Source organism: Hyperoodon ampullatus (genome assembly GCF_949752795.1).
Source record: "Hyperoodon ampullatus genome assembly, chromosome: 2".
NCBI classification, from domain to species: Eukaryota; Metazoa; Chordata; class Mammalia; order Artiodactyla; family Ziphiidae; genus Hyperoodon; species Hyperoodon ampullatus.
In genome coordinates this window covers 27,834,212-27,856,881 of record NC_136915.1, presented here as the reverse complement: position 1 = coordinate 27,856,881, position 22,670 = coordinate 27,834,212, and the positions used below count along the sequence as shown (strand labels likewise).

At 45.6% G+C, this 22,670-nt stretch overlaps 1 protein-coding gene across 1 annotated transcript in view; it reads left to right on the top strand.

Annotated features, from left to right (window-relative positions):
- CSMD2 (CUB and Sushi multiple domains 2) overlaps positions 1-22,670 on the top strand; it is a gene marked incomplete at both ends in the record, with an annotated part of 669,667 nt that overhangs the window by 392,429 nt on the left and 254,568 nt on the right. Inside the window, 1 exon segment of the mRNA XM_079698551.1 lies at positions 476-658. Coding sequence (XP_079554677.1) covers positions 476-658 — 183 coding nt within the window.

Genomic DNA, 22,670 nt, shown 5'->3' with positions numbered 1-22,670 from the left:
GCAGTGAATATTGATTCTCACTTAATCTCTGGTTGGGGGAAAGGCAAGCAGCAAAGTGTCAGCCACCTTCTCATCTTGCGCTTGCCTTGCCTGCTCAGGAAGGGACTGAGCTTAAAATCTATCAAGTGACGTGAGTAATCTGAATGCAAGTCAAGTCAGTAAAGATCTCTCTGAACTGTGAGCTTGTGAATTCCTAGGACAGGTGTCTCACACAGAATGTAGACCCACCTTCCCTGAATGAAAATATCCAAGCACTTGGAACACTCTGTGTGGACATAGAGTCCAGGCATTTGAGAGCAGGAGGGCCTGATCCTCCCAAGATGCTGTTTTAAACACGACCTTGCAGGGCTTCTCATCAAAAGCCCACCTGGGTCCCTCCGAGCCCAGCCTCGTGGCAGAGGTGCAGCATGGCCTTCCAGCTCCGAGAGGCATGGAGTCACCACGTGTCTCTGTTTTCTCTTTTCCTGTCTTGCAGAGATCGAGCAGGGCAGTTGTGGAGATCCTGGCATACCTGCCTACGGCTGGAGGGAAGGCTCCTGGTTTCGCCACGGTGATACACTCCAGTTTGAGTGCCAGCCGGCCTTTGAGCTGGTGGGGCAGAAGGCAATCACGTGCCAAAAGAATAACCAGTGGTCGGCTAAGAAGCCAGGCTGCGTGTGTAAGTGAGCAGGGAGGGGGCCGCTTCGGGGTCTCCACCGAGAGGCCGGGGGCCCATTTCCTAGCTAATCCGGACCCCATCCTTGGGAACCGCGTAGGTCGTAACCGTAGCTTCACTCTGGTTGGTTTCTTCTCCTTCTCAAAACGTTGCTGGCTGAGTCCTCATTTCTGGCAGTGACGTGGGTCATAGCACTGAGAATGATTGCTCTTGACATTGGGGGGCCTTCTTCAACGCCGTCTTACTCTCCCTGGTGACCCTTGAGGGCAACGTCAGACCCCGACATTTCCTCCTCACCCTTCTTGCTGTCATTGACGCCATATAGTCGAGCCAGGGCAGAAGGTGCTGGCGATTTCGTGAGACTGTAGACTCTGTGCCAGCCTTGGGGTACCACGAGACACCGTGGCCTTGCGGGGATATATACAAAGTTTCATCAGATTGCTTCCTCTTGCATTGGATTTAGGGAGGGATGGGGATCAAGCTGTCTTTGAATTGTTGATCTTTCAGAGAAAGGGTTGGAGTTTAGTGCTCTGTGCTCCGGAGATAACAAGGAATCCTGTCTTCCTTTCTCTGGGATGGTCTGACCTCACTTTCCGGCGCAAAGAATACTTTAAGTCCTGGCTCCCAGGGAAATTGGCAAGTGTGAGGGGAGTGTGTATAGAGGAGCAGGCTTGGTCTTTGTTGAGAAATCAAAGGTTCCACCTCTCGGGGCTGTCACCTCTTCTTCTCCCAGCCCGTGCCACTGCGCCACTCCGTCTCTTACAATCTGCTTCCCTCTGGGAAGGGCAGACAGACTGACCCTCTGATCTTTCTTGCCATCTCAGTGGGCTTCTCAGAGCCTTGGAGTGCTGCTTCATAGAGAGTGGCTGCCCCTTGGGGCCAGGGAGAGGAATGACATGGGAGACTATAAGGGAGTATCTGTGGTGACAGAGAGTTTGGCAGGTGAGTTGGTGAGTTGGGTCATACCACGGTGATTCTACTTTTCAAACAAAAAATCACTTTGTGTAGTTGACAAAGCATTTTTGATGACTTGGGAGCTTATGTAAAAATTCTTGCGGAGGTTTAAAGATCAAATCGTTCTTAGATACACATTAAGCAAATCACCCTTATTGAAAAAAATAAAATTGCATGAAATTGGCTGCCCATCTCTGGCCCAGTGTGGTTAGATATGTGTACCCTGAAAGCCAAGGGGACCAGAGGGGCAGGGGAGGTTAGCAGGGGGCAGCTCCAGGCAGGCAGGAACAAAGGGCCTGACAGTCTAGAAACGAGCCCAGGGCAGAGTCGGTGGGTGGAATGGAGTTCCACAGGGTGGGTCGGAGGCAGGACCTCAGAAGGCAAAGGTCCAGACTGTGGGAGTCCCAGGCAGTATGGGTGTTCCATCTCTGAAATCCATCTAGGTGGGACAAGGCAGGGAGAACTGGAAAGGGTCAGGTCTCTGGGGCAGAGAGCTGGCAGGCTCTGTGTAGCAGAGCCAGCCAGCCACTTGGAACCAGGATAAAGTTCCCTGCCCCACAAGCTGAGAGATGCTGGGAGCAGAACGCTACCGGGGTTGGGGGGGTTCTGTCACTCAAGCCCTCCAGGAATTTACTTGACCCTTTGGCTCTTAGAAGTAGTTTCAGGAAATCTTTCTAGAACCTTCTGTAAGTGCTGCTCAGCAGGCCCATCGTTTCCAGGAGGAAAGCTGACAGGATGCTGGGTACTGCTTACAATCACCTGAGAAGAGATGAGGGCAGAGCAGTCCTGGAAGATATGGGACGGTGCTCTCTGTGGTTTAAAATAAGGAAGAGGGGCTTCCCTGGTGGCGCAGTGGTTGAGAGTCCGCCTGCCGATGCAGGGGACACAGGTTCGTGCCCCGGTCCGGGAAGATCCCACATGCCGCGGAGCGGCTGGGCCCATGAGCCATGGCCGCTGAGCCTGCGCGTCTGGAGCCTGTGCTCCGCAACGGGAGAGGCCACAACAGTGAGAGGCCCACGTACCGCAAAAAATAATAATAATAATAAAATAAGGAAGAGGAGCCCCAGGCTTACTGATGAGAGCTGTGAAGCAGGCACTCTGGGGGGCTAGGATGGCATTTCTTCTTCTGAATGATTCTGGGAGATGGGGGATGCTATCCCCAAGGTACACCCATTACTAGGGCTGTTCTGGTCATTTGGGCGTAAGAGACACAGCTTGAGTCTCAGGGATGCTGGCTTCAGTGGAGGAGGCTAGGGAGAGCCAGCTGGCCCCAGGCCTTTGTACCACAAGCAAGGTTACGAGTGAGTGCCATCTGTCCGCTCTCTACTAAGTACCCAGCCCCTAAGCTGATGCATCCCTAGGTCCTGGGCTTTGCCCTCAGGTGGTGAAAGATGGTACTAAGAAAATCCAGGTGCTCTGAGAGAACTTTGGATTCAACATCTGGAGACCTGTGTCTTAGTCCCGGCTCAGTTTTGTGACTGTGGCCAGGGCAACTTCTCTCTGGAGTTTGGTTTACTAATCTATCCGAGGGGTGGCACTCCCCAAATTCTAAGCCTCTATGATCGTATTTATAGAAAAAGACAACTATGACATGGACAGTCCTCACATTTTCCATCGTGAATACTTGGAAACCACTTTCTAAACTGGGTCATTTACAGAGCAGCTCCTGCTTCAAGGGATAAAGTTAAAATTTGGTGTTCTGCCTGATCCCAGATCAAATATATCATACTGTGTGATCTTCAGAAAAGGGACAACATCTGTAAGCATTTATAAAAATATAAAATAGTACAGTCAGCCTCTGTGTTTTATAATGTGGTCATAAATGTACATAGAAAAGCACCTCTAGCAAACGTTAGCTTAAGTGTCCTAAATGTTAGCACACATTAGTCACAATAAATATTAACACAATATTTGGCAAACAGCACTGTTCTTTCCTTCTGAGGGTTTAGAAGAGGATTGGGGGGAGGTTTTGATGGCTCAAATTTCTTTGAACAGTTGTCCCAAAAGTGCACAGCAGTGCATTGTTCTTCTCTTGAAACGTTTTCTTCAAAACAGTTCCTTACTCGGGAATTGCCTGCCTGCCGAGACTACACAAGTACACTGTTGCCTTCATGTTCCAAAGCATTTTCTGTAGCAAGCAGAGACTTCAGAATCATTTTGTTGGCTTTCGAGCTGTCCTCACAGCAGTAGATGCTCGATACACGGTCTTTTTTTCACTCGGTTTTAAAGAAGATGATGTTTCTTGCAGTGAAAAGCATTTTGAAAGAAAAGGTAGAGCCAGCTTCTCTCCTCTTACTCTCTCTTCTTCCTTGGCTAATTCACATCTCCAGGGATCACTGCTCCAAATCAGGTGGCACCAGTGCCACTTTCCATCCATTCAACAGTATTTACTGTGTGTCTACCCTGTGCCAAGCGCCAGGCATTGGAGTCAGAGCTCTTTGGGCTCTGCCTGGGAAACATGCTCAGCCTGGGGTCCTGGTGAGAAAGCTCCCCACAGGTTACACGCACTCTTCACCTTCCTCATAGGAACATCGAGAGCCTGTCCACTTATTCCTCCACAACAAGAGATACAAGGGAAGGAAGGTACAAGTAAGTCTGATGGTGGTTTGCACAACACTTGATGCTTTGTTGACAGGCTAGCAGAATACTTCACACTTCATAAGGAAGCCAGGAAACCAATTATCAGTCCATTAACAGCCACTTGCTGAAGAAGTTTCAAAACAGCCTTCACCAGAGAAACGCCAAGACTGCAAAAGCGCCAGCTTCCCCTCACCCTTTTGTAAACCACCATGAGAAGGTGTGAATCCTAACTGCTCAAGTGCCTAATGTATATGGCATAGGTGTGAAATGGGAATATACTGAGATGTATACAGTGTGAGTTACAAACCAGCAGCCAAAACTTGAGAGACCAAGGGAGGGAGAAGTGGGTCCTCTGGGGCTCAAAGAAAATGTCACAGATGATACAGGGCTGGAGCTGGGCCTTGAAGGGTTGGGAGGTAAAGGAGGGTGCTCCACACAGGGATGCTACAGGAAATGGTCCTCTCCTAGCACCCTCCTGTCCCTTGCTCCCCATGTTCCTCCCTCTAACCGCCCCTATGCTCTGGACACACACACACACACACACACACACACACACAGGTTGCTGGACAGAGAAATGGATTGAGTCCTAGGGTCATCAGAATCCTCAACCTCAGCACTACTGACATTTGGGGCCAGATGATTCTTTTGTGTCGGGGGCAGTCTTGTGCATTGCAGGATGTTTTAGCAGCAGCCTTATTCTGTACCCGCTAGAAGCCAGTAGCACACACACCCACCTCCCGCTGCCAGTTGTGACAGCCAAAACTGTCTCCAGACATCACCATACATCCTCTGGGGGAAAAGCCACCCAGGATGGAGAACCACCAGTCTAGGATAACCTAGTCTTGTCAAATTCGAAATACAATGAAATCTGTATATTTGCATTTTTTGTTAGATCATGATTAAAATCTATAGAATAGTGACAGTGAGGAAGCATGAGGTAAGGGAAGATGCCAGCATTTATTACATGTTTTGTTGTTGTTGTTTTTTTTTTAGATGTTAGGGGTAGGAGTTTATTAATTAATTAATTAATTAATTATTGCTGTGTTGGGTCTTCGTTTCTGTGCGAGGCCTTTCTCTAGTTGTGGCAAGCGGGGGCCACTCTTCATCGCAGTGCGCGGGCCTCTCACTGTCGCGGCCTCTCTTGTTGCGGAGCATGGGCTCCAGACGCGCAGGCTCAGTAGTTGTGGCTCACGGGCCTAGTTGCTCCACGGCATGTGGGATCCTCCCAGCCCAGGGCTCAAACCCGTATCCCCTGCATTAGCAGGCAGATTCTCAACCACTGCGCCACCAGGGAAGCCCCTATTACATGTTTTATGTCATTGAGAAGATAGGCATCTTCCCTACAACGTTATAGAATATTTATTCTCTCATTTTTACAGAGGAAAACAAAGCTCAGGGAGACAAGGTACATAGGCTCAGAGGTTATAGAACCATTAAATGATGGGCTGGAATTTAAACTATTAATTGACAGAGCAGGCTTCTACTCCATATCCTGTAGTCTCTCTATGGCACCAGACATCCAGAATCCAAGGGGTCATCTGCAGCAGGAGAAACAAGGAAGTCCTAGGACAACAAAATTCGTCCAGACTACAGAAACAAGCTGTTGTCTGTGTTACCCCCATGAAGAGACAGAGATTGACAAGAGTGAAACAAGTTCATGAAGGCTAGACCCATGACCCTTGTTGGGACTACATCAGTATTTGCACACCAGTATGCAACATACTGGTGTCAAAGGCATTTCCTCATCTTTACTTTTTCTCATTACTTCTACCCATCCATTTATCCATCCATTTTGATTTATTGAGCACCTGCTATGTACAGAGTCAGCTGCATAAGAGGATATGGCTTTTCCTGGTAAAATTCTAAACTGGAGGGCCTCTGGGGATGGTCCTGCTCAGCTTGAAGTGGTGAGCTTGTAGTGCCATGTCCTATGTAATGTGCTGTTAACTCTTTCGATAAGTATCTGGGGCTTAAGGGCTGCTACTCAACACAGGCTTTTGGTATATTCTAGTGTTTTAAAAGTTTAAATGAATAAGATACTCTTAATTCATTTCCTTAATCATTTTCAAATTTGGCCATTCCTTTTTGATTCTTATGCATGTACACACATATTTCGTATGGTTTTAATCAAAGTGAACATACCGTCTCGCATTCTGTCTCTTCAAGTTCACATTATATTGCATACCTTGCCGTGCTACTACATGTCTTTTGTAGTTATCATTCTTCATACCTATGGAATATTCTGTCTAGTGAGTGGACCATAACTTAGGCTACCAATGATGTTCAATTATTTTTATACAAGGCTATAATGAACATCCTCAAGTGTATGGCCTTTTTTTTTTTCTTCTCTTGAATTGTTTTCTTAAGATAAGTTTCCAGGAGTGACATTGTTGGGCCAGAGTAGAACATTTAAAAATAGCTCTTGATGTATACTCCTATGTTTCTCCCCCAAAATGTTGTGCCAGGTCATAATGTCAACAGCAAAAGCTTTAAGGTTAAAAATCAGATTCGTATAATACATGTCCTTCCCATCCAGAAATATGGCATAGATTTCTCTTGCGTTCATCTACTTCCCCTTTTCTAAATATAACAACTTTGTGGTTTCCTTCATATAGGTCACATATATCTCTCGTAACCTCTACCAGCATCGCCAAACCTCAAGTATTTGTGCGGCCTTTTAAAAATTGCTAATTTAATAGGTATAAGTTGAACACATCCCTCCAGCACACCCTTGTCAACTTCCGCAAAGTGCCAAATATTATGATAAGTGCTGTGAATGTAGAGACGAATTGTGCACAGCCCTTGACTTCAAAGAGCTCGCTCTAACATGAAGATAGACATAATTATGTAAATTAAAGTGGGCTCTTGTGGTTCAAAATTTAGCTTTTCAAATAGAAAGCATTGGTGAATCAGATGCATTTAGAACCTGCCCCATGAAGATTCATTCTTTTCTTTAACACATATTCATTGGGGGCCAGCGATGGGGCAGGCATCGTAGTGGGTGTGGAACAGGGAAGCAACAGCCCCTCTGCTCTTACAGCATAGACTTAGATCATCGCTATTAGAAGAGTTGGGGCTCAAAGAGGGGAGGACAGATTTGAAGCCCTGCTGGGAAGGGAGCTACCCTAGTGGCAGTACTGGGTTCTGAGAAAGGCCAGGGGGTCTGGACCTCTGCAAAAGGAGGATGTTCATTGGATACATTGACACACATACACACACGCGTGCACACACGCATGCACAGTCTGTGTACTTGATTTGCAGTGCTTCCTAAAGGGCTTGTACCGTGGTCGGACTGCTGCCGACCGTGGGTGAGTGAAAGAAGAGAGGTGGGGTCCATGGGAGTAGGGTCTGGAGAGACTGGTTGGTACCCATGGCTGGAAGCATGCCCCTGTTGGAACAAAAGGTATGAAAGTGGTGTCAGGATGTCCATTACAGGACCCTGGACAGAGACTCCAGTCCTGGCCTTTCTCCAGCTGGCCTGGGTCCAGTCCTGCCCAGCAAGGACATGGGGCATTTGCTATTTGTAACCCCCGTGTAACAATTGTCTGTCCTGACGTGTGGCTACGAGAGTATCATGTTGGTATTTTCCTTTCCAGTTTGAAGGATCTTTCTATTTGATACACATATCTTCCCAATCTCTAGCTTTCTTTTTTCTTTCTTTTTGTTTTGCTATTTTACATTGTACAGTTCTTTTACATTTTTATATAGACAAATCTCTTGATATTTGTGATTTCTTTTCAAAGTTGACAAACTTATCATTCTGCCACAGATCTAAGAAACAGCTTGTTGTATTTTTAGTTATTTGTCAGTAATTTGATTTTTTTAAAAAATATAATTTGTTATTCCATCTGGAGTTTATTTAGATGAATGAATAATATTGTCCAAACTATTACACAGTTTTCCAACATGATTTATTAAGTAATTCATTTCCCTTTTGATTTGAGAGAAATGAATTGTTCTATCACATTCTGAATCCCCAAATGTAGTTGTCTATTTCTTGACTCACCACTTCGTTCTGCTGCTCATTTCTATCTTAGCACCAGTGTTGAGTAATTTTAATTGTTGTTTTATAATATGTTCTAATATCTGGCAGAGCTGGAAACTACTCCTTCCTCCCTTAATTATTTTCTCTTTCAGAATATTCATTGTTATTCTCATCTGTTTGCTGTTCAAGATTAATTTTAGAATCATTTTGTCATAGTAAAAAAAAAAATCCTATTGGGATTTTGTGTGTGTGCTCCTATTAAACTATAAATTAACTTGAGGAAAATAGGCATTTTTATACTACACAGCCTTCCCATTCAGAAACATGATGTGTCACTCTCTTTGTTCATCTACTTTCATTTTTCTAAATATAACAGCTTTGTGGTTTTCTTCACATAGGTCACATACGTTGCTTGCTAGCTGTATTTTTAAACAGGCAGGTGCTTTTTCACTCCCTTCCCACCTCGACTGCAGTGCCCTGTGCACACATGAAGCATGTCCCATTTTCCCTCCTCTCTGTGGCTGAATCCTGGCGTTCCCCCTAAATATATAATCCCAGATTTTCCAGGACAAGTGCAATTTCAAGCATCCTTTCCTTTGTCCCAAAAAGTATGATCACAATAGCTAGAGTCCTTGGAAATTGCCTCTTTCAAATGTTCAGAGCCAGAACCGGGATCAGCTGAGGTTTGAAAACGTCAGCCTTGGTGTGAGGGGTAATATTCCTGGGAACTGCTTGTGATTGGGGCAGGGGCTGTGATCACAAGGGCGGTGTGAACTTCCTCCACTGGTGTAATGCTCTCCTCATTTCTCTGGGCTGCCTTAGAGGTCCCGTGAACACACACGTGGCCCCGGGAGAGAAGCAGGGAACCTGGGGATTGCTTTGGTCCAAGTTTGTCCATTTCAGGTCCATTCCTGGAAATTGAAAACCAGCGTGTGTAGTTCTGGGCCCCCTTCCTCTGTTACTCAGGCCCCCAGCACCTGGACACTGAAGATGTGTGGTCTCACTGTGCTAGTGATGAGCAGAGGTGGGGGCGCCTGCTCTGTAGAAGGACCCCAGTAATCCAAAAGGGTCAGTTCCTTGAGCAGAAAGTCCTGATGATGGTAAGAGCTGGGAAGCATCTCTATCTGCTCCTGCAGTGGGGAGTGGGCACTGCAGTCATGGCTGCGAAGCCTACCAGGACCACAGGGGCGGCCTGGGAAAAGTAACCCAGAGTCGAGGGAGGCTGAGGCTCGGAGAACTAACCCTGAATGAAGGGACGGCTCACAAAGGGGCCTGCCAGCACTTCCAATCAGAATATCCAAGGAAGTAGAGTCAACACTTGTCCTACCAGGCCAGTGTGGGTCATACATCGCTTGTTACCCTTATTCTTTTTTTTTTTTTTTTTTTTTTTGCGGTACGTGCGTCTCTCACTGTTGTGGCCTCTCCCGTTGCGGAGCACAGGCTCCGGACGCGCAGGCTCAGCGACCATGGCTCACGGGCCCAGCCGCTCCACAACATGTGGGATCTTCCTGGACCGGGGCACGAACCCGTGTCCCCTGCATCAGCAGGCGTACTCTCAACCACTGCGCCACAGGGAAGCCCACCCTTATTCTTAAATAGGCAGATACTTGATGGATGAAGGTGGCTTCTGGGTTGAATCAGGTCCTCACCCAGGGGAACAGGGTCTACCTGTGCAGGGTATCCCAGCCCCAGCAAGAGGCTGCAGTTTCATTAAGAGCTTTACTCACAGCAGGGCCTGGAGAGGAAACCAAGAACCAGAACAGAAGCTCAGTCCCTGAGCTGGGGCACACCTGGTGGGGCAAGGGTGGTAGGTGGGGAGGGTCCTGAAACTCTGTGGGTGTGCTGGGTTCCTCGCAAGCCCACCAAATGCTGACTGTAGGAAACCAGACTCACATGTCAGCCCACTGGTTTGAGGGGACAGGACTTCCGCATGACTATCAGGTGTGGCCGGGCTGGGCTCAGGATCTGGCTGTAAGAAGTGAGTCTGTGGAATAAAAGTGTTCAGTGTACCTGGGTAGGGTCTCATCAGGCAAAGACTGGATGTGAAGGGATGGCTCACAAAAGAGGCTACCAGCACATCCAAGGAAGCAGAGTCAGCGCTTTTCCTACCACGCCAGTGTGGGTCACAAACAGCACTTGTTACCTTTATTTTTAAATTGATACATTATGGGGGAAGGAGGTATCTTTGATGGCCCTGCCCAATACAAAATAGACCCAACCCAGCTAATCGTGAGAATCACTCATAGGCTTTTTAAAATACAGAATCGTGGTCTCATCCCCAGAAATTCTGATTCAGCAGGTCTGGGATGGGGCCCAGGAATGATTGTTCTAAAGCCTTCCTAAGTGATCTAGATCAGATTAGTGAACCCCACTAATAGGGGATACCATCTGTGTGCCCATTGCTTGCAGGGGTGTTTGGGATCATTCCTGAGGGGCTTGGTCCCCTGACAAGATGGCAGCCTCTTGAGGCATGGGGCTAGGATGTAGTACGTGGTCGTATGTTGTGATCATATGTTGTTTCTATGAGGTTGGCCAGGCTGAGGCTGCCATAACTCGGGTGGTTACGATGGTGGTGGCTTTCTGGGGTCCAAGGAATGTTGACCTCAGTATTGATATCCTAGTGAGGCATGGGATGCAAAGTTCAGTACTGTGACATTACAACTCGATGTTGAGATTGCCTGCCTTTCACTTCTCTGAATGCAGCAAATTGTGGAGGGGAGGGGCTGCTATACACCCGACAGTCGGAAAAGGGAACTGGGAAAGGGATGGGCATAATTCTAACATGGTTCTTGTCTGCCAAGAGCTCATGGTCTAGTGAGTGTGGCAAGCACATACTTTTATTATAAAGCAATCTTTGAATTACTGAAATTTATAGATGTGGCCACAAAGTGCTACCAGTATGTAAGGAAGAAAAATTTATTCCAGTTGGAAGATTCTCAGAAGATTTCTTGGAGGATCATGGGCAAAATTTCAGCCCAGCCCAACCCAGAGATATATCCAGAACCAAACTGCAGAAACAGTCTGAAGGCCATATTCCTATAGCTAAGAGTCCTGGTCCAAGGTATCTGGGGACCACAGCCACCTGGGTGGGCTGGGGGCTGAAAAAACTGACCAAGCTTTAGGGGTCTTATCCTGGACTATGACCTCTGCTTGAGGGCCGGTGGGGAATGGGTATACCTACCATTCTCACTTCAGCTTTCAGCTTTGGAATCAGAGCAAACAGGTTCTTTTCCCTTTATAAAATTTTCAAAGTTATGTGTATGCCAAGTGCATTCCCCATGCAGCAGCACAGACTGTGCCTTCTCCATGGTGCTTGCTCTGCGATGTCTGCTAAGAGAGCTATGGGAGAGACACAGCCTCTCTAGTCAGGGTCTGTTTTCACAGCTGCTGGCTCAGGGGCTGGGACTCAAAGCTCTCCCTCCCCCGTCCTGTGAGCCTCTGGATGAACCTGTCATCTCACGTGGCCAGAAGTACATCCCCATCAGTATCGGGTGTTGTGGGTGTCCTCAGGCTCTGTGGTTCCTGGGGAAGGCACTGCTCGCCTTTTCTAGGGGTTGGCTTTCAAGGAGAGCCTTGGGCTACCTCTCTTGGGGGAACAAAGACCCTTCCTCCAGTCCTATGTACAAAGGCAATCTGGGGGTCTCAGGAGATGGGCTGAGTACAGGACTGCTCCCCTTGGCTACCTGGTTAACTCCCATCTTGCTCAGGGAGTCAGGTCAAGCTCCTGGTCTTGAAGGTAGCTCTCTCAGGCTAACTGTAAACTCCCCTGGATCATCGTGGATTCCCCTGGAAGGAAATCCAAACATACTCCCTTACGATCCAGGGGAACAACCACTAAGTGTTCTTGTCCAGTCTGCAGTGACTGGTGGTCTGCGGTTATGACTGGGCTTAGGGTGGCCAGGACCATGGATAGCACTAGAATGCCTGAGTGAAGATGCTCTGCTGAGACAGCCTCAGAGGAGGTGGTGGGGCTCTCCGAGGGGTCCCAGAAGCACCTTCTGAGCTTTGGGGAATGTAGTCTACACCCTTTCTTGAATTCCCCTGGCTCATAGGAAGTCTTGGGTTCTTGGGCTACATCATGCCCGCATACTTTTCTCGCCAGCTAATACCTGTGTCTAGCTGATGAAGTTAATTAAGAACAGTTGAAGCTAACCCCAGCAGAGGGCACAGAGGCCCACTGAGGTCTGCCCTGTGGCAAGGAGGGTCCCCACAAGTATCACTCAGAGATCCTGGGGGCTGGGCCCAGGCAGCTGTAGGACCTCACAGCAGTGAGAAGCGCTTTTGAGAAGCCTTTGCTTGGCACATGGAAAGACCGGTCATCAGGGCACCCATTCCTCACCCCACAGGGCACAGCTCCTCGGAATCCCAGACAGAACTCAAGTCTGACAGAATAGCCAACACTCAAGTGTCAAGCTGTTCAGCTCCAGGCACCTCCGTGCAGCTGACAGAATACATCTCCTTTCCTAAGTTGGTCTTCCCAGAGAAGGTGACACACGGAGTCTTAGCAGCCAAGCATTCATTCCCACAAAGGAGGAGTTTTGTCAGAATCCTCTGGGTTTTGGAGTTATCTGCTCATCCACTGAGAAGAGGGACTGAGGACCAGAGTGCAAACCTTTCGATCTGAAGTCTTGCTTGGTTGAGGAATGGGCTATGCTGGAGAGGGGTGAGGAGACCCCACTCTGGCTGCCTCCTCAGGCTGGTTGAGACTTGGAGACATGCTGAGCAGAGGCCTGTGTGGAGACGTGGCCTCCAGCAGCAGCACTGAGACATGCCTTTCATTGCAAATTCAACAAAGATTGAATGTATAACGCCCGTGTGCCCAGGCACGGGGCTACACCCCATGCCTTCAGAAGCTTCAGCACAATGAATTGTCACAAAAAAAGGTGTGATTTAGAGGTTGTCAATCTAATTTTTCTGCATGTGGAAGTAGAAAGCAAGGTACAGAATGCTTCCCCCCACCTCCCCGCTCAAAACAACAGGCAAACCCAAATTTTCCAGGATTCACATTTGCTCTAGCTTTGGGGTGGTGGCTTGGTTTGGCTACATATACTTTCCAAAGAATTCATAGCCTGTTTTCAAGGTAAAAGCTGAGCCCCAGGAGTGTAAACTCAGTTCCTTCCCAGGAGTGGAGAGCAGAGATTTTTCTTCATGCTTTGTTCCATAAGGGACCAAAACTGTCCTTTGAGCCGGTGGCAGGAGATCCTCAGCCAGCAGCTAAGGAGTACATAAGACCCCAGCTCAGAGCCTGGCCTGGGCAAGGACCTCTAAGCAGGTCTGAAGAGGGTCTAAAGCCTAGGGTAAGTGCCAGGAGTGGTTTGGGTGGGCATTATTCCAGAGGTGTGGCAAAAGTCAATCACGACCGCAGGGTAATTCCAGGCAGCGGGTAATTCCCCGAGGTTGGTCTTTGCTGATAAGCAGTCAGTTTATACAAAGAACCTAGCAAGCCTCTAAGGGGGTACAGGGATCAGGGTCCAATCGCAGGAGACAAGAATTTAGCAATTGTTAGGCCCCTCCCAGTGAGCTTTGATTTAAGATTCCATTCCAGAAGGGGATTGGATTGTGAATGAGGAACTTGAGGCAGAAGCTACTTTCTCAGGATAAAGGATACTTTTGTGGAAGGGAAATAAAAAGACCACGTGTGGAGTGACCATACATCCATACTTGCTTGGGGCTCTCCCTGTTTACATCTTTTGTCCTAAGGTAATTATTAGTGGTACCATCTTTCATTCTCAAAAGTGTCCCAATTTGGGCATTATATTATGTGGCCTCCCCAACCATGACCCAACAAACGTTATGCCAAGAAAGGCATTGAGCCACAGTTGAGGGCTTTGGATGCTGAGGGTGATCTCAGAGCCAAAGATCTAAGAGGTGCTGTTCCTCCCTCTACCCTCATCCTGTGCCCCTCTCCACTTGCTTACTTTTCCCAGACACGCTGGCCCTCTTTCAGACCTTCAGATACACTAAACTCTCCTACCTCAATGCCTTTGACTTGAGGTTCACCATGTCGGAATGTTCCTCAGGAGGCTGGATCCTTCTCATCATCCCTAAGGCCTCCCCAGAGAGGCCTTCTCTAACTACCCTATCTGAAAGAGCTATCCTTCACTTTCTGACTTCTCCATATCCCATTTCATAAACATATTAGTCAACTTTTGCTGTGGCATCAACAGTGCAAAAATCTCAATGAATTGCAACAACAAATATTTATTTTTTACTTGCATCACATGAGGGCTGTAGGTCAGTTGCAGCTCTGCAGGGCTCAGGGGAGCTCTACATAGCCTCTTATTCTAGATGTGCCTGCTTGGACATGCCTATGCCGTGTCCACTCACCTTCCATGGGGTAAAGCAAGTCACAAGGCCAAGCGCAAAGTCAGTGGGGTGGTCAGGAGGGCTCTGCCTAAAAGGAAGCAAGGCGAGGGCAGGGCGGGCACAGGAATGGTTGTGAATAAATAATACACTCTAGCACAATAAGTTATGCTTATGTTATTTGTTGATTGTCTGGTGCCCTCCTAGACTGTAAATTTCCTGAGGGCAAAACAGTATATGTCTTGTTCACTATTGTATCTACGGTGCCAATCAGATAACAAATTTTTAGTAAGTACTGGTTTCCTAGTTTTGTTATAGTTATTACTAATCATATTAGTGTTGGAATTATTAGGTAGACAAAGCCAACATGGTAGGGATAGGAGAGCCTCTGGTTTGGAAGACACTTGGCAACCCAGAGCCTACTAATGAAGGATTTCATTCTTCAGCTCTCAGGCTGGTGGGGTTATAGCCAAGGGTGGCTTGGGTACTGCCTTAGTCCATTCGGGCTACTATAATAAAATGCCACAGACTGGGTAGCTTATAAACCACAGAAATGTATTGTTCACAGTCCTGGAGGCTAGAAGTCTGAGTTCAGGGTGCCAGCCTTGTTGGTAAAGGTCCTCTTCCAGGTCGCAGTCTTCTCCTTATATCCTCACATGGCAGGAGGGGAGCAGCTCTCTCTGGAGCCTCTTTTATAAAGCACTGATTCCATTCATGAGGGCTCCACCCTCATTATTTAAGTAGCTCCCAAAGCCCCCACCTACTAATACCATCACCTTTGGGCATTAGGATTTCAACATATGAATTTGGGGGAACACAAACATTCAGACCTCAGCAGGCACTGAGTGGGATGAGCCTGGTGTACAGACTCTATGGCCGCAGCTAGGAAGGATAAATGGGTGGGGGGGGGACACACAGCACTCTACAGAAATGATGCATAACAGAGTTTTCCAGGTGGAAAGGAGAGAACATTCTAGAAAGAGAAAATAGCCAGAGCAAGACCTGGCGTTAGCCTTGCACATTTGTAGGGCTGCAGTTATCTAATATAGCTGGAATGTCAGGGAGAGTTGGGGGGTGGAAAAATAAAGATAAAAGAGCTTGGCAAGGGCCTTCAGTCTTTGAGGGTCCTTTTGTGTTCTTTTGAGAAGTTTAGGCTTTATCTTCTGCGCAACAGGGGGTCTTTATTTAAAGAGTTCCAAGCAAAGATGAAATATCATGAGAATTGGCGATTTACAAAATTCATTCTGGAGCCAATAGGTAGGATGGATTCAAAAGGGATGAGATTTAAAGACAGAAAACCAGATAGGCTATTGCAGTAGAAAGAGGGCCTTCACTTAACAGGGTGTGATGGGGCTGTGACAAGTACAAGAGACACTGAAGAGATAGAATCAGCAGAAGTTAGTTACAGACTGGATTTGGGAGCAAGGGAAAAGAAGTTGATATATTTGCTTAGGCAACTGGTTATTGTCATTCATGGAGATAAGGAATGAAGGAGACTTAGGAAAATAGATGAAGAGATCAATTTTGGACATGCATTCAGGGTGCTGGTGGGATCTCCAGTAGAGATGTACATTAGACAGTTACATACCAAGTCTGAATGTGTAGGAGGGTCTGGGCTACCAGTATCATTTAGGAGGCAAGCACATAAGGAAGAGTGGTGGGAAGCGGGAAGGGGCCAAGGGAAAACCCATAACTGGGTGACGGCAGAGCTGAATCCCTGATGCCAGGGAATGTTCCAGATGCAAGATTCTAGGAGAACCAGTTTTGGGGGAAAAGACTAGGAGTTCAGTTTTGGCCATATTTCATTTAATTTGCTCTGATAAAATCCAGACTCCTCCTGAGTCTAAAAGATCTTTGCCATCCTCTCCTACTCATGTCATGTTCCTAGCTCCATGGTTCCCCTTGCTCCTGCTCTATTGGCCTTCCTTCTGTCCCTCACATACACCAAGCTCGCTCCCACCTCAGGGCCTTTGCACTTGCAGTTCTCTCCACCTGGAGTGATCTTCCCTTAGGACAGCTGGCCACATCCCAGAAGATGCCTCCTCAGACGGGCCATCACTGACCACCTTATTGAAAGCAAGCACCCCCCCATTCACTCTTTTCCCTTCACCCTGTCTTATGTTCTTTGCCACCTATTAGAATGTAAACTTCATGCCAGCTGAGGACTTGCTGATCTGTCTGGTTGGTTGCCTCCCATATCTAGATTAGTGTTTGTCGCACAGCAGATGCTCCGTTAGTACTCCAGCTAGGTGGAGACGTTCCAAGGCCATGCAAAGGGGCCTGCACAGGAGACAGAAAGGAAGCATTTCAGGAATGGGGGAGGGCTCAGCTCTGTTGAATGCCCTGCTCACCTAACGCAGGGGGCCTGCGCTTTTGCCTGCCTGCGAGGTGGGGATGGAACAAAACAAAGAAACACAAAAACTTGACATAATTCATGGCTTTTCGATCAAGTTACATCAAATATGAATTGAAGAGGACATGTTCCTTGGTCAGGAAATATGTGGACAGCGTCATCCGTTTATGCCTGATGCTCCTTTTGGAATGTGTATGAGTTTCTAGAATGCATCCTCAGTTCTCCTCAAAGAGAACCCAGCATTAACTTAATCTTGTTTATGATAAGGATGAGCCCGGCTGGGCGACCAGTTTCAGCCTCATGTATGTGACTTTGAAAACCTCGCCCAGCTTCCTCAGGCCCAAGGAAGTTAAATAATAACTCTCACCAGCTCCAGTGCCAGAGATGTTGAAAAACCTCGGATGAAAACTACTGTACTCTGAGCTTCTGAGCAGAAAGAGGTGAAAGGAATTCATTAGTGGCTTTGTAAAGCCTCTAGATGCAGCTCAGTTCTAGCATTCATCAGCAGAGCTACCTCAGTTTACTGGTTCATAGATGTACAGTGAAGCAAGAACAATCTGATTGGGCCTCTCCTGCTTGGGTGAGCACTGCTGGAGAAAATCGCCCAACCAGGCAAATTGGTGCTGCTACAAATTCAAGGTCACCAGTCTCAATCAAGCCTGCCACAGTGCCCAGCACCCATCTGTGTTTCTTCAGTCTGTTCTCCTCTTCCCCATGGAAGCTATGCCAAGCATTCTCCACTCCCCCCGCCCATCCTGGGAACAGCGCCCCTCCTCCCTTTACCCTGGAGAATGACCTTGTCTCCCACCTGGCAGACGACATCGTCAACTTCCAAATTCCAAAGACACCAAGCCTGCAGATCATCACCATCCCCATCCTTCCTCTCACCTTCCCACCTTTAATACCAGAGATGCTCACTCCTCTCTCCCATCAAAAACCAATCCCCCTGTAGCTTATGCATCCCATTTTGGCTTTAGATCAGGTACCTTCAAACACCTTTAAACTAACAGTAAGAAATGCAGTGCAGCACACACTCACACATGATTGAAACAGATTCACAAACAGTACTTTATCCCTATAATGCACTCAGTTATTTCCCATTCTCTTCCTTTTGTTTTTGTTTTTTTCTTTTATTTTAGCATCCAGCCCATGACCCACCACACTGCTTTCACGAAGAGTCACTGTTTCAAAAATTTTCCTATAGATTCCCCCTCGCCTCCCACCTTCTCAGGAATCTATGCCTCGGGTAATTCATCCTTTCTTCTGTCTCAGTCTCTCCCTTCTGCCACGTCCTTCCCATCACCATTTAAATTTCCCCAGGTCCTTCTTCTCTTAAAAGTAAAACTTTCTTCACACCTCCCACATCCTGCCCGTTCTGGAATACTCTCCTTCGCGTCCAGACTCCTTTGACGGGATGTCTTTCCTTGCTGTGACCACTCCTCACTTCCCAGTCCCTTCTCACCCCATCCGTTCTGACCTCTGTGTCCACCACACCGGGAAACTGCTCTCACCGAGGTCACCAATGAGCCTTCTGTGGCTAAAACCCAATGGGTTTTACCCAGATGCTCCACTCTATTTCCGGACAGGTAGCCCTTCCCTCCTTCTGGAAACCACTCTCTTGTTTTTCCTCCTACCTTCATCTGCTTTGTCTCCATCTACCCTGCCAGCTTCTCTCCATCCTCTTGCAAAGTTCCATGCTGTCTGTTTTTTCTTTGCCAACTTGATAGCCCTATTGTTTTAAGTTTTTGTTTTCTTATAATATTGTACATTTCCCCAGTCTTTATTGACCAACTTTATTCACTTGTTAGTTGCCTCTTAATTACCTTAGCCCATACTTCTATTTTGAGTGTTTTTCTTTTTGTGGAATTGTAGTTCTTCATGTGTTAAACATAGTAAATATTTAATTGTAATATCTTGCAAATATTTCATTTGGTCCTTACTATTTACCTTTTATGGTGATATTTGAACTCCAAAAGTTTTTCATTTCTGTAACTTAAAATATTGTTTCCTTTATGATTCTAACCTTAGTATAATGCTAAGTCCTTCCCCACCTCTGAGATTATACAAATATTCCTTATATTTTCTTCTAGTACTTCTATGGTATACTGAGTGAAATGTGGACCTAATTTCTCCATTCCAGATCCAAATGGTAGCCATTTGTCCAAGCATCCCTTATTGATCAATCAACCTTTACCCTGCGAATTTAAAAAGCCCCCTTCATCATATACTACATTTTTGGATGTCTGTATCCTTTTGTGAACTTTCTTTTTGGTTCCATGGTTGTCTCCTTTGAAGTTGATACATTACAGATTTTATTATTGCAGCTTTATAATATGTTTTAATATCTGAGTTGATAAGCCTCCCTGCCACTAGAGAAAATCAGTATTGTGGTTGAGAGCTTGGACTTTGGAACCAGCATGACTGGGTTCACATCCCAGCCCCATCACTTACATGCCTTGTGACTGTGGGCACGTTACTTGAACACCCAGATGCATCTGCATCTGTAAAATGGGGATAATAATAGTATCCACCTCAGAGGGCTGCTGTGAGGGTTGATGGGTTAAGATATATGACGTCTTGCAATGCCAGCTAGCACCTCATGTGCTGTTTTTCCTTGTCTCTCTCAACAGATTGATCTTATAGTTGTTTTAAGCTCCAGAAAAAGAAACTCAGTGTGGGCCTTGTCTGGAATTACATTAAATTTTGCCTTGAATTACGTTAAATTTATACAATGATTTGAAGATAATTGTTATCTTAACAATATGAACTCATCATCCAAGAAAAAGCTTTGTCTCTCATTTTTCAATTTTCTGCCTATCAATAAAGTTTTGTTGATTTTATTATATAGGTCATGTTTGCTTATTGTTTTAGGGCTGAATTTGATTTGGTAGCACTTTACAAATAAGATTTTTTTACACTGTGGGTGTATTGATGTGTGAGTAGATGAGCATGAATATGTGTATCATACATACTATCTTATGGGAATATTTGTATCAAGACTAATTAAATAGCATAGCTACTATAGCTTGCTTAAAATGTAAAAGCTCTGGCCCTAAAAATACCTATTCCCTAGATGTTTTCCAGTCTCCTCAGGTTTTTCTCTTCACACAATTTTTGTAATTTAAAATTTCCTGGGAAATTCTCCATTTTGTGAATATTTCAATTTTATTAGTATGTTATACATACTATTCTTTTATAATTGGCTTATCTCCTTAATTTTATTATCCTGTCTCTATGTATATATCTTCCCTCTTTACTTCCTGAGTAGACCAATAAGAAGTTTCTCTTTTGCTGGTCTCTTCAGTTAACTTTTTTCTGCTTTTATCTTTATTAAGTTTATTCTCCCTTTTCTCCTTAATTTTCTTTAGTTATTCTCTTTGTCACTTTCTTAGTATAAATGCTCATTTCACTTATTTCTTTTTTATTTAATAATGAATAAGGCTATTAATTTTCCCTCAAATACAGCTTTGGCCTACTATCATCAGCATTATTATAAGTAGTCTGTACTGACAGCCTTTCTTTCCTCTTTGAACTCAAGAACTTATTTAGGAAAGGGTTTTATAACTTTTTGGGTGATTAGGGGTTTTCTTCATTCTTTTATTATTTTTGTAACATCTTTATTGGAGTAAAATCGCTTTACAATGTTGTGTTAGTTTCTGCTGTATAACAAAGTGAATCAGCTGTATGTATACATATATCCCCATATCCCCTCCCTCTTGCACCTCCCTCCCACCCACCCTATCCCGCCCCTCTAGGTGGTCACAAAGCTCCGAGCTGATCTCCCTGTGCTGTGCAGCTGCTTCCCACTAGCTATCTATTTTACATTTGGTAGTGTATATATGTCAATGCTCCTCTCTCACTTTGTCCCAGCTTGCCATTTCCTGTCCCTGTGTCCTTAGGTACATTCTCTACATCTGCATCTTTATTCCTGTCCTGCCCCTACATTCATCAGAACCAATTTTTTTTAGATTCCACATATGTGTGTTAGCATACGGTATTTGTTTTCTTCTTTCTGACTTACTTCACTCTGTATGACAGAATCTAGGTCCATCCACCTCACTACAAATAACTCAATTTCATTGCTTTTTATGGCTGAGTAATATTCCATTGTATATATGTGCCACATCTTCTTTACCCATTCATCTGTCGATGGACACTTAGGTTGCTTCCATGTCCTGGCCATTGTAAATAGTGCTGCAATGAACATTGTGGTACATGTCTCTTTTTGAATTATGTTTTTCTCAGGGTATATGCCCAGTAGTAGGATTGCTGGGGCATATGGTAGTTCTATTTTTAGTTTTTTAAGGAACCTCCATATTGTTCTCCATAGTGACTGTATTAACTTACATTCCCACCAATAGTACAAGAGGGTTCCCGTTTCTCCACACCCTCTCCAGCATTTATTGTTTGTAGATTTTTTGATGATGGCCATTCTGAGTGGTATGAGGTGATACCTCATTGTAGTTCTGATTTGCATTTCTCTAATGATTAGTGATGTTGAGCATCCTTTCCTGTGTTTGTTGGCAATTTGTATATCTTCTTTGGAAAAATGTCTATCTAGTCTTCTGCCCATTTTTGGATTGGATTGTTTCTTATTTTCTTACTGAGCTGCATGAACTGCTTGTATATTTTGGAGACTAATCCTTTGTCAGTTGCTTCATTTGCAAATATTTTCTCCCATTCTGAGGGTTGTCTTTTCGTCTTGTTTATGGTTTCCTTTGCAGTGCAAAAGCTTTTAAGTTTCATTAGGTCCCATTTGTTTATTTTTGTTTTTATTTCCATTTCTCTAGGAGGTGGATCAAAAAGGATCTTGCTGTGATTTATGTCATAGAGTGTTCTGCCTATGTTTTCCCCTAAGAGTTTTATAGTGTCTAAACTTACATTTAGGTCTTTAATCCATTTTGAGGGGTTTTTTTTAATTAATTAATTTTTAGCTGTGTTGGGTCTTCGTTTCTGTGCGAGGGCTTTCTCTAGTTGTGGCAAGTGGGGACCACTCTTCATCGCGGTGCACAGGCCTCTCACTGTCGCGGCCTCTCTTGTTGCGGAGCACAGGCTCCAGACGTGCAGGCTCAGCAGTTGTGGCTCACAGGCCCAGCTGCTCCACGGCATGTGGGATCTTCCCAGACCAGGGCTCGAACCCGTGTGCCCTGCATTGGCAGGCAGATTCTCAACCACTGCGCCACCAGGGAAGCCCGAGTTTATTTTTGTGTATGGTGTTAGGGAGTGTTCCTAATTTCATTCTTTTACATGTAGCTGTCCAGTTTTCCCAGCACCACTTATTGGAGAGGCTGTCTTTTCTCCACTGTATATTCTTGCCTCCTTTATCAAACATAAGGTGACCATCTGTGCGTGGGTTTATCTCTGGGCTTTCTATCCTGTTCCATTGCTCTATACTTCTGTTTTTGTGCCACTACCATATGGTCTTGATTACTGTAGTTTGTAGTATAGTCTGAAGTCAGGGAGGCTGATTCCTCCAGCTCCATTTTTCTCTCTCAAGATTGCTTTGGCTATTCGGGGTCTTTTGTGTTTCCATACAAATTGTGAATTTTTTTGTTCTAGTTTTCTGTGAAAAATGCCAGTGGTAGTTTGATAGGAATTGCTTTGAATCTGTAGATTGCTTTGGGTAGTATAGTCATTTTCACAATGTTGATTCTTCCTATCCAAGAACATGGTATATCTCTTCATCTGTTTGTATCATCTTCAATTTCTTTCATCAGTGCCTTATAGTTTTCTGCATATAGGACAAAAGACCTGTACTAACAGGTCTTAGGTAGGTTTACTCCTGGGTATTTTATTCTTTTTGTTGCAATGGTAAATGGGGTGTTTCCTTAATTTCACTT